The sequence below is a fragment of the Corvus moneduloides genome, chromosome Z, assembly GCF_009650955.1.
Source record: "Corvus moneduloides isolate bCorMon1 chromosome Z, bCorMon1.pri, whole genome shotgun sequence".
NCBI lineage: Eukaryota > Metazoa > Chordata > Aves > Passeriformes > Corvidae > Corvus > Corvus moneduloides.
In genome coordinates, this window is record NC_045511.1 from 13,643,196 (window position 1) to 13,655,571 (window position 12,376).

A 12,376-nucleotide genomic window follows, 5' to 3' on the forward strand; every position below is an offset into this window, starting at 1 on the left:
AACTGCACCATTGAAACACCACAAGCAGAAACAGTACGGCTCAAATGAGATGGTATCACAACTATGTATTATTTTCCTCAAAGCTATGCAGTCTGTGGTTTGATGCATTTTGCTACAAGTCCCAACAACTCCCCACAGAAGAGGGCAAAATCTCACTGTCTCAATAACCTGATCCCACAACTCTTTTAGTTCATCTACTCCAAACAATCCTTTTTTGCACTTAGATTCATGTGTGTGCTTAAGAGAGAAAGATTACGGAAGTCATTACATCTGTGCTCTTTGAAATACTTGCTTCCAAAATTCTTTTCTACAAGATGTTTGTTTGTGTTACTTAACTGGATGTTCTAGGTGACAAGCAAATACCAGTGTAGATGCTCCCTACAGTGGATCATCTTGCCTGCTGGTCTCAGAAGACAGAGGGGAAGCTAAGCAAAGTCAAATGACACCATGAAGAGTTCTTTCTCAAAGAAAGAGCATCTCCCAAGCTATACCACAGAACCTGTATCACAGAATTAGTCCACCCCTCACTTGTGTTTTGTCTGAGATGCAAGAATCTGTCAGACAGATTTGCTATCACAGTAATACGTCTTGACTGTTCACTGGGTTACAGCACCTTGTCCAGGTAACAGGCTCATGGGAAGAAATGAGAAAAACAGGGAGAATGCTGTATGTATCTCCTGTACAGAAGATGCAGGTTTTGCATGAAAATTATCTAATGACTGCCAGTTTTTAGGCAAAGTCTCCTGAGACAAGGCATCTCAATAGCTTCCTCCCCTAAAACCTCTGCCACCCTGACAGGTTGGAGGAGGCAGCAACATGGACAGACAGGCACCAGGCAGACAGCATTCCTCTACATTCACCATCAGACATGCTAGAGTCAATAACCTCTGAAGAGTGAAGCTGGAAAATTTATACCATACAAAAAAGCAAAATTATGATAATGACAAAATATCTTATTCTCTTTCATTTCTTGTCTGAATCAACAGTGCAAAACTAGCAAGAAACAGGATGCAAGTTGTACTGTTAAAGTTCTCAAAATAATGTCAGACAGTGACAGAATATGACTGTTCTTTGACAAGAGGTTACACCTATCAGCGTAACACACATGATCCTACCAACGTAACATACATGATATCACGTAGGAAAAAAATTGTAATGTTGCAAAAGGCAGAGGTCTACTTATTTTATTAGAAACAGTGCAGGCAGATGTGTGTCAGAGTTCAATCCTAACGTTTCCATCAGGGTTGAAAGTGCCATTGCACAAAGCACTAGAGAAAAAAATCTACCCTTAATTATTCTCAAATTGCAAGTATAGCCAGATGCTTGATGAAATCAAGACAGTCTTCAAAACAACCATGTTAAGTAGCTTTATTAAACAAGTTCAATGCAACACTACTTTCATAATTCCAACTATTTTATGGAGTTGAATCAGATCTCCTAACAAGTTTATTTAGCACAGGAAGAAATCACATCCCTATTCTTAAATATAAATTGTCAGCTTCAAAAACAAGGCCCAGCTGGTGGCTTTCTGTTAGCACTACTTTGTGACCAAGAGAAACCTTCAGCCCTTGATAAAGCTGGTTTTAGCAAACTCAGCAATACAGGTTTGAGGGTCCTGTTCCTGTTCCAGAATTGCTTCTCTAGAAATAAAATTTAATTCAGTGCCATTTCCTTTCCCCCAACCTGCCCAGGGGTTTATGCAATCATTCTATACCAGTATACCTACTCCAAGATTACTGAAAGCTAGAAAGCAGTCTCCAAGATAAATAAGCTCATGCAAGTTTCATGAAAAACTGATTATATTGACAAGAATAATACTGTGTTTCCACCAAAGGCTGCAGCATGAGCTCAGCTGTTGTGTTTGATCTGTCAAATGCCACACAGCTACCTGCTTTAGCAATTTGGAACAGCCCCAGCAGACACTGTGTGATGCCAGGCAAGCACTTGGGGGACACTGGAGAGAGTGATGGCAGAGAGTTGCCTCTGCACAGATGCCAGAGAAAGAGCAGAAGCAGCAGACAGTGAAGGCTAGAGTGGGAAAACCACAGGTACTCTGATAAAGTGGAGGAGTACAAAACAACCATGCAGGGAGGCCACACTTCACTAGCTCTGCTTCTCACAAAGGACCTTGTGCAATCTGAGGAATCTAAGACTGATTCTGCCCAATCACAAGAAACACTGCAAACGCTCTTAAGATGTTTCCTAAATGGGTCACTTTACTTTCTTACAACTTCTGCAGGGTATGTGGTCACATTTGCAACATAAATTTTTGCTCAGAAAGGAGGTTTAAATTGTGGGATCAAGAAGGAAGGTAAGAAAGATTACAAATAGAACTTTTTAACACCAATGGCAGCAGCTCTGGCCCTCACCTTACTTACAAAAAAAGTTAATTGATTAACTCCCTTAAAAGCACTTTCTGTATTGAGTCATTGAGGAGGGAGAACTGCATGAACACTACGCTGATTTCCACTACTAGAAATAAGATTCTCTCTCTGTCATTCTCATCAGCTGAAATAACATTCTCCCCAGAAACTGCTGTGCATGGCAGCTCTGACCAGCTTACATACTAAAAGACTGAGACAGTTAAGTATTAAGTAAGAGAACACAAATTAACTGCTGATTTTCCCCAGCACTGCTTTCTTGTAACAAAGACTAAGAGCATTGTAATTAACTTTCCTCATGAAATGCTATGTTCTAAAGTTGGGCCTAATTAGATGCAATATAATTCTTGCCAGAAACAGATAATGTGTGTCTTTCATCAACTTGGGTGATTGGAATTTATTAATGTTCGGAATGTCTGCATAGCACAAATTACGCTGTACCCTCGGCTCCACAAACAAGCACGGTGTCTCTTTTAAGGTAGGATCATCTGCATTTGGTACTTTTATAAGCAGGAAATGTGGCTTTCATTTCAGAACGAAACCTCATAAAAGAAGAACCCCTCAAACTGGAAAGGCAAGAAGGGAAGATAAAAATAACAGCATTAAGCATAGCAAGATCCTGGCCCAGTACAAGCTCTCTGTGGTACAGACAGACACACAATAAGCTTCTGGGAACAGCAAAGGGATATGGAAAGAGGGAAGAAGGCAGGGCTTAGCAGCGATGCTTTTCATTATAGCAGTAACAACAACTAAGATGTACTGGTAAGCACAGTGCCTCAAGGGCAGTGTGAAAAAGCCACATGAAGAAACGCCAAAAAGATCCTCAAAGCTGTAGGAGGACAATAGAGGCCCAGGCCGATAGTAACTCACTCCCAAGCTGGTGTCTTCTGAAGTTTGTTTAGCTTGAAATACTTTTGAACTCCACCCACTATCAGCTGAAAACAAGAAACAGAACATGGATGATGATGATGATTCATGTCAGTGCAAGCTCCTATTTTTCTATTTCAAATAAAACTCAGACTCCATGTCAATAGACATATTCTCTTTTCCTCCAGTTTTTTTGTTTGTTTTGCTTCCAACCAAGAACTTTTCTCCAGGGCTCAGCAGTGGTAGGCAATCTCAAATGTCTTAACCCTTTTCCCACAAAGGGAGACTGAGGTGACCTCCCCACCCCTGCAGGAAGCAAGTAGCGTTAAAGATCCAGCAGAGGTCTTGCTGACTTGGCCAGAGTACTCCTGAAGGAAAAAGAAATATGGTAGGCTGTTTCCTCTGCTGGTGCCTTCCCCTACCAAAAGAGTCCAGGAACAGACAGAAAACTGCCCAGAAATGCAGGCTGAGGGAGGGGTGTGACACCAGAAGTTCTATGATTTTGAGTCTTCCCTTACAACCCCAAGCTACAACAAATCACACATTTGATAAGGATTAATTGCATGGAAAAACCCAATTAAGTCTAGAATTACAAGTGTCAGAAAGACTAGAGAAGACCCTCTAATTTCATTATAAGGTCCTGTCCCCATGTTTAGTAAGTCACAGTGTTCAACAACCATGGTTTTGATCTCATGTAGCAGGCACTCAGTCCAGATTGTAGATTCTTAGCATACTCCATGCCTTCTACACAACCATTCAATGTTAATTATTGTTATGGGTGATGGATTTCATAACCACAGCTCCTAGTCCTCTTTAATAATTACTGTTGTGCAAATATTTCTGACTTCTGTAAACACTGTCACAAGAGATCACCTAAGCCTGGTGGTCAGCAAAGCTGCTGAACCCTGGAAAGCCAAATCACTGCATCCAGAAGCTGCAACTGCATATTCCTAACAGGACAGGAGCTGAAGATCAGTAAGTTTAAACTCCTGGTCGTGTACCAATGCTACTGGTCAGCTTATCTAGTTTTGTCATACTTTAGACATCCTGGCTTGATATCCAAGTTTGAAAGAGCCCAGGATAATACCTGATGTGACTATTTAAGGACATATTAAGATAAGCAGTAGGTTAGTTTTGGAACTTACACTTAACACATATGTGTTTGAAATGACTCATGAAGAGACAAGACCATAAAAAATCCACATCACACACACTCTGTGAAGGAATTTGGTTCATTTCTGGTCTAGCCTTGCATGTTCATTGTGGCAGCACTCTGGCAAACATTGTCAACGTTTGCAAGCTTTGCCCTATTAACCAACCACCAAATGCACCCCTAGAATCAGCCAGCTCAGGTACGAAAAGATCTATGAGCTTTTAGACCAGAAACCAGGTGTTAGGAGAGCCTCCACTACATCTGTTCAAAGCCTCAGAAAGCGGTGACTTACTCTAGAGCAAGTAACCTTCCCCACAGAGGAAGGGACTTACCCACGAATAGCAGGAAGCCCAAGTTCATGCTGCATACAGATCACTGCATCTCCAGAAAACAGGCTACTTCCCCTGCAGCTCTTTGAAATACCTGCTTCCAAAATTTATTTTCTACAAGATGTTCATTTGTGTTACTTAACTAGATATTCTAGGTGACAAGCAAAACCAGCAAAGACGTATAAACAGTCTTAAACATTTTAGTTAGTGTGTAATATTGAAACATCTGAATCTGGGTTTGGGGTTTTGGTGGGGTTTTTTTGGGGTTTCTTGGGGGATGGGAGGTTGATAGTTTGTAAGAGCACGGATTTGGTAATATGTAAGTTTTTTTCAATTTTCTATACCTAGACCTGAAGACAAAAAAAAAAAAAAAAGAAAAAAAAAAAAGGCTGCTTTGAAGAAAACCTATCTAGAAACAGAAGAATTAGAATTCAAGAAATAAAGAAATAAAGTCAACAAATGGGGATAGTACTGCATAAATTCACATCCAAATTCCTGAGAACAGGGGTAATAATTGGAAATTGTGATGAATATTCTTCTCACATTAATAGTGTTAATAGCATAGCACACCTACCATTTCTAACAGATCAGAAATGCATACAGCAAGATCTCTGTTTCAGCATGCTTGGTCTGTATACAGTTGTATTTAAAATCCAGACACTTTTCTTCTTTAAATTGCAGGCAAAGGAACTTGGATGTTGTAACTTAAGAACACAGTGAAACCTGCCCCTATACTCAACCCAGAAATGCTCACAGCAGCTGAAGCGTGCAATGTGAAATAAAGCTGGTTAAGAGAAGACAAGGGAATTGGTTAGGGAATAGGGGCTTCTTGGCATTCCTTTAAACCATTTTCTGTTCACCCTTGTGGAGTGTAACATAACACTAAGCAAATATATCTGACCTCACTCCTTTCAGCTGCATTAAAAAGGTTTTAAAAGCAATTTAAATATCAGATTGCACATTCATAAACAACAGAAAAGAAAGAGGTTATACATATTATTGCCTTCATCTTCCACTAAGACAAGTTGGGGGAGTTTTTCTTGGTTTTGTTATTTTTTATTTTAATTTAATGAGAACTTTTGATTTTCCCTGGGAGACGAGGTCAACAGACTAGGGCACTTCCTGTCTGCAGCAATGTCGTGTGCTTATGCAGACATGAGTCTTCTGACAAACAACTGATTTATTTCAAATGGGGGTCATTACAATCATGGCATATAGCAAGATCACATTCTTTCCTACTTGTTTTGCCTAATCACTATGGATTACTCAAACATACTTGAAAAGAAGATGCATTTCAGCTGTGTGTGAAAACTGACAATTCATCCAAAATCCCACACACACACTGGAAACAGGAGGAGGAGACATGTTCTAGGTCTAGACCATGATCATGCACTGACAAAAACTGTGAGTAATCCTACAACTGAACTACTAAAATGTAGAAGATGTGGTCCTACAAAGTTTTTAGCACCTTGTCATGATAAAATCAGGTCTCAGCTTCTCAGAAACAATGATTAAAGGAGACTACATCAGGGCCATTTACAGCTTCTCTATTTAAAGTCACCCCTCTGAATCTTACTAATGGAACCCTCATGCAGTCCTATTACACACATTTGAGACAAACTCAAGTGCCCTGCAAAGCAGGACAGATCTCCAGCAGTGTGCAACACCAGCTACCCACTGAGTTTAAACTGGGGGAGAATCAAGAGACGGAGGTTTACAACCACAGCCAGCTGACATACCAAAGTCAGAACAGTCTGGTGAGACTCAAGCTATGTACAGCTCAGAAAGTTGTTCATCTGGGCGTGGTAGAAACTGCTTGTCTCTCCTTAAAGAGAATTTACACAGTCCCCATGTTTCCACAGTATTTGAGCACTGCAGAATTACTATTCTATCCACAACAATTACCCCATTTAAACATTTTTCCACACCTCTCCCTTATTTTTAAGGTGTGAAAGTGGGATAATAAGTCCCTGCACAGGACTGCAAAGAATTGCATTAAAAGATGAGGGGTAGAGCCCTTTTTCCAATCTTCTGACCTTTCCTTCCTTTACTGCACTGCATTGGCAGTTCTCATGCTGTTCAACTAGCAGCTTAAATGAATTCCAATGGCAAGATTTACAGCATCCATTCCACACACCCCCCCCAAATCAGATGGTACTAAGTTTGTTTACAGCCACCTTCAGTGCATGTACCACATACAAGACCGTTTTTCTTATGTCAAAGAATGTAATTTTCTAATTGTCTTTGCTCTGTGTACAGAGCGAAAACAATCCTACGTTCATAAAACTGAAGATACTGAGCACCGCTAAGGTAATTTACAGACCAGTGGAGGGTGGGAGGAGGGGACCCAAACATCAGAAAAACTATTAGTGTTTAAAAGACAAACATAAATTTAAGAAAATTAAAATTCTGCCCCAGCCACAGTTATCAAACCTATGGGAGTTATCCAGGAGACGGGAGAGGAAAATGAGTGGAAGAATTGCTACTGCCAAAGAGCAGGAAGAAATTTGTCATTAAATAGTATTTATGTACAATTTCCAGATAGCAGACTTTTTTTTGTTCACTTATAGGGAGACACAACCCCAACCACCACTGCAGCAAACAGGCAACTTAGCATTTCAAGAGTAAATCATAAAGTGACTTGATCTTCACCTAAACATATCAGGATACTTTGGACTTGGAAGTGAGAGGAAGCAGATTATAAATCTAAATTCCAGGCATGGAAGCTCCCCTGTATGGAGTTCCATGGCATAATAATTACATTCTTATGCTAGCAGAAGAAAAACACTAAAAATGACAAATACATTTCAGCTACAAGTTAATTTACTAAACTCGCCTTCCCAGTCTCTGAAGAACACTTCATGCTTCATGTTCTTCCGTTTTGCATCAGAAATTCTCAGACTGGACTGGGTGCCTTCCCTCCAACTAAGCAAGTCTAAATGAAGTAGATACTGTGTATTTTACAGATTGAAACAGCAGCCATAGTTGCTCATTTGCCGAAAACTATGCAAGGTGAGAATGAGTGAATGAGAAGAGTCTTGACACAAGCTTCTATGGCCAAAGGAGGGGGTCCCATGCTCCCCCAGCTAGCTTAAATTAAAAGAAGAAAATAATAAAGAAACTTTGATGTTTACCACCTCATGTGTAATGACTGAGCAAGCATCCACATATAAAAATGAGAGAAAACATATCATACATTATCCCAAAATCCTAGGCCATTTAACAGAAACGTGGCCACTCTTCAACAGAAGAAACTTACCTGTAGCCATTTTCCCCACACTGCTCAGGTTTGTCCCATTCCATTCACTATATCACAGTTTAGAAAGCAATATAAATTAAAGTAAATTACATTTTTTCCCTTAAATTACCCTCTAAGGAAATTACTCACAAACCTAAAAAACTAAGAGCCTACATGTGACCTCATGCATCTTACCATCATCTGAGTAAATGGAGATAGCTGCAGTGCATCACCACCGGAAACTTTCAAGAACTTTTTGCTGTGACATTAATCTGAGCAAGTGTTCCTCACAAACACGTGGAAACACAACCTTCCTCTCGAGTGCACAACATGCTTAATAACCAGCACAGCAATCCAGCTGAAACGAGACCTGGCTTGCACACAAGGAACCTACACTGCGAATCACAAAACCAAAACACACTGAGCAACTCCAAGTTTACAAGCAAACAACATATGCATTAAGAAGTGGTATTCACTACTGGAAAAAAACTGCTGCCCAGCATGAAGCCTAGGGCAGCTTCTTGCTGTGCAGCACTTCACATGCACAGCCCTATCTGCCGCACCAGGGCTGCAGGGATGCACAACTGCTGCTTGCTGCATTTATCACACTTTGATGCAGGATGGGTGACAGTTGTGAGACAAATCCAGGAAAATAGACAGCAACAGGCTTTTTGTACCAAGTGGGACAGGAATACAACAGGGTGGTCAAAAAGAAATCCACAAATATCCCATCCTTAAGTATGCTTTTACTGTGCCAGTAATACACTCCAAGACAGCTTGAACTTGCAGTCCTTCTCAAAAACGTAAGGCATAAGCACGTGGTATGCTGCTCAGTTCCCTTAGCCACAGCTGGAGGAATTAAAGAAAAGTGTCCTGCTTCTTACCCTGATAAGCACATAGAAATAATGTGATTAACACATGGCCTCTCCCAGCATTCTACTCTCTAAACTGGAGAGGCATGACTTTGATAGACTGATTAGTAGATAACGAATTGGCTGGATGGCCGAATGCAGGAGGTATTCATCAATGTCTCAATGTCCAGATGGAGATCAGTGATGCGTGGTGTCCCTCAGAGGCCTTTACTGGGACCAGTACTGCTCAATGTCTTCATCTGTGACACAGCCAGTGCAATCCAGTGCACTCTCAGCAAATTTGCAGATGACACCAAGCTGAGAGGTATGTTTGACCTGATGCCATCCAGAGGGACCTGAACAAGCTCGAGAAGTGGGACTGTGGGAACCTCTTGAGGTTCAGAAGGATAAGTGCTGCAGCTGGGTCAGGGCAACCCCCAGTATCAGCACAGGCTGGGCATGAACAGACCCAGAGCAGCCCTGCCCAGAAGGACTTGGGGGTGCTGTGGGTGAGAGGCTGGACATGCCCCGGCCATGGCACTCACAGCCCAGAGAGCCAAACATGTCCTGGGCTGCATCCAGAGCCCCGTGGGCAGCAGGGGAGGGAGGGGATTGTGCCCCTCTGCTCCGCTCTGCTGAGACCCACCTGGAGCACTGCATCCAGCTCTGGGGTCCCAGCATGGGAAGGACAGGGACCCACTAGAGGTCAAAGGGCTGGACCACCTCCCCTTTGAGGACAAGCTGAGAGAGCTGGGGTTGCTCAGCCTGAAGAAGAGAAGGCTCCAGAATAGTTTATTGTGGCCTTTTCATACTTTAAGGGGGCTAGTACACAACAATGGAAAGGGACTTTTTCTCCAGACAATAAGACAAAGGGTTACAGTTTGAAACTAAAAGAGGATAGATTGAAACTAGATGTAATGGGTTGCCATTGTCCTGTCAAACAGTATCACATCATATCATAAGCAATCCCAAAGGAAAAAAAAAAGCTGGAGGATTAGCATTACATAATGAAAACTCAACCTCCTCTAGATCCCAAAAAGAAGCTACTGTTGGATAACATGCCAATCTGAGCATCTTCAATATCCAAGTGTATTCCTATGCTGCATTGAGGGGAAATCCATCCCTCACTGGAGCCCACCATATGCATCCATGGAGCCAGAATTTTGGTTTTCATTCTTGATTCAATGGTCAGCCAAGCAGACTGAAATCTTTCTTCTGACTTCAAAGGGCCCTGTTTCAGGCTCTGGATAAGCAGACAGGTTAGCCAAGTTTGTGAGACTCCTAAGAAGTTTCCACCACACACAGCAAAGAAGCAAAGATGAAAGGAAAGAGGTAAGCACCCACGAACTGAGCCACACAGGTATGTCAGACACATACACACGCATCGGTAACCACATCATTTGCAAAGTTATTAAAATACCTTTGCTTTTATCATTGCAATCAAGTCAATGCAAGTGCTCTGGACAGTTAGCTGTGTATTTCATCCGAGACATACACACACAGCACATCTGGGGAATGAGAGTCGTCAGACAGCTATACAGGAGTAAATTTAGCTGAAGTTTCAGATTATGTTCTGTTAATTATACTATGCCACCTCTTAAAATCCAAATCGTATAAAGTAGCACTAGTGTCACATGGAATAAGAACACCACTTAAAGAGTTTTCTACCTCAAAATATTTGAAGGTAAATATTAAGTCCACATAACAACCTCAATACAGGAAGACATAGTACCTGTAGTAACAATAAATGTGGATATAAACTGTGAGTCTAAGAAATTAAGACATCTTGAAGCTGTAGTTAAAACACATTCAATTGTGATGGCTTTTGCTACCACATGTTAACAGTATTTTTAAAAGCTTAAGGCTGCAGCTTTGTCTAGATAATTTAGGTCCTAAAGTAGGAAAAATAGCTCAATAAATAGGTTTTCAAGTGTCAGTACAGCTACACAAGTCCACACTTTCCATTTCCTGGGAAGAATAGCCACTGACACCAATTCTACTCCATGCTTTAGCTTCACAGATATTTAGAACACATATGACATATATTCGTACTCCTCAAGTGTGACAATGTGCAAGGAAGCAAAAAAGGGCAAAAAATCAAAAAAAGCAAAAAATCCCCTAGTGCTGGGGATTTGCCTGGACTACACACAATCAGAACAGCTTCTTGAAGAATAGCACTAGAACACATTGCTGTAATCAGGTAAACAACACACCTCTTTCAGCCTAACTCCCTAGCATTTGTGGTCTGCTTGTACTATTCACAGGCTACCAAAGTATAAGCACAGAATGAAAAGGCTCAAATCTCCCCTAAAATAAAGCATATGGGTGTTATATTCACTAGGTAATATTACAGCAGATATTCACAGCAAATTGTCTTTACTAACAACAAAAAACAAGACAAAAGCCTTCAAACATAAAGACTGGGCCATTCCTTAAAATCCTCTCCTTTACATGAATCTTAACAGACAACTTCAACAGCTGGACATATCAGATCAGGCATGAGCAATGCCAAAAAGGAAGAGGGGATATAGTGTACCACAGTAAGGACACACAGACTGCTCATTTATAATTTTAAAATTTATTCTACTTTACATTTAATTCTTACTAAATATAAACAAACATATAAACTAAATATATAAACAATAAAAATAAAAAAATTACAATTGCATTTTTCCAACTCTTCCAAACTCAGGCCTTGGAAACTTCTGTGCCCCCTTTAAAGGGACACAAAAGAAATGTTTCTACACAAAAAGATTCCTTTCTTGTTACCCATATATTTAAAAATACTAGTTTTTTCCAGTTTGTATATGCCAATTTGCCTTTCTTCTTCCTACTCCCTCCCATTTCATAATCCTGTTTTAGGAAGTAACCATGTGTTTATTCAAAGTAAACTAACTCCCATCCAGGTTGGTCTACTGTAATTCCAAACACCAGAGCACAGTTCTCATTTAACCAATTTCCTTTCCTTTCTGTCTCAAATATTTGGAGATGCAGCAGGTTGTTTACAGAATATCTGCAAGTTATTTAGTCTTAAACACTTTTCGTACTTTCCCATCTAGAGACAGATGATCGACAGGCAACCTACAGGAGCCCAGTTGCTTTTCTTCTCACAGAACAGTTACCAAAATAGTAACTCTGACCCTTCAACTGTCCCTCCTTTCTCAACCCTTTCAGACCTTCTTGCTTCCCTTCTGTTTTCCCATACCCTTATTGGTCAGTCTTCACTTGTCTTCTCCATTACATTTCCTTTTCACTATTAAAAGAGATGCTACATAACTTATGGGCTGATATTGGCCCCCTCACAGGGGGCTCCTGTACACCAGAATTACAGTTCCCCTGGATAAAATAATCTTATAAGTACTCTGAGGACATTCCTATTGTCAATAGTAAAGAAAATACACTACCTGATGGCAAGAGGTTCACACTGGACTGACTGGAAGAGGCAGCAGGTCTTATTCTAATATACACAGAACACATTTAATTTTTTTCCTGGACAAAGCAGAGCAAGCTGAGTAGAGCAGAGTCTTATGCTGTCCAGAACCAGAGGCATGAAGCCA

The 12,376-nt window shown here is 40.8% G+C and overlaps 1 protein-coding gene across 6 annotated transcripts in view; it reads right to left on the reverse strand.

The window, feature by feature from the left end:
• Positions 1-12,376, reverse strand: part of RAI14 (retinoic acid induced 14) — an 87,051-nt gene that overhangs the window by 58,578 nt on the left and 16,097 nt on the right. The window contains exon 1 of one of the 6 annotated variants that reach the window (XM_032096080.1): positions 8,164-8,273. The exons of the other annotated variants lie outside the window; for them this stretch is intronic. Within the exon in view, the coding sequence (XP_031951971.1) occupies positions 8,164-8,169 (6 nt within the window). The 5' untranslated portion in view covers positions 8,170-8,273. Of the gene's footprint in view, positions 1-8,163; positions 8,274-12,376 lie in introns of those variants that run through there. 6 annotated transcript variants of the gene reach the window in all.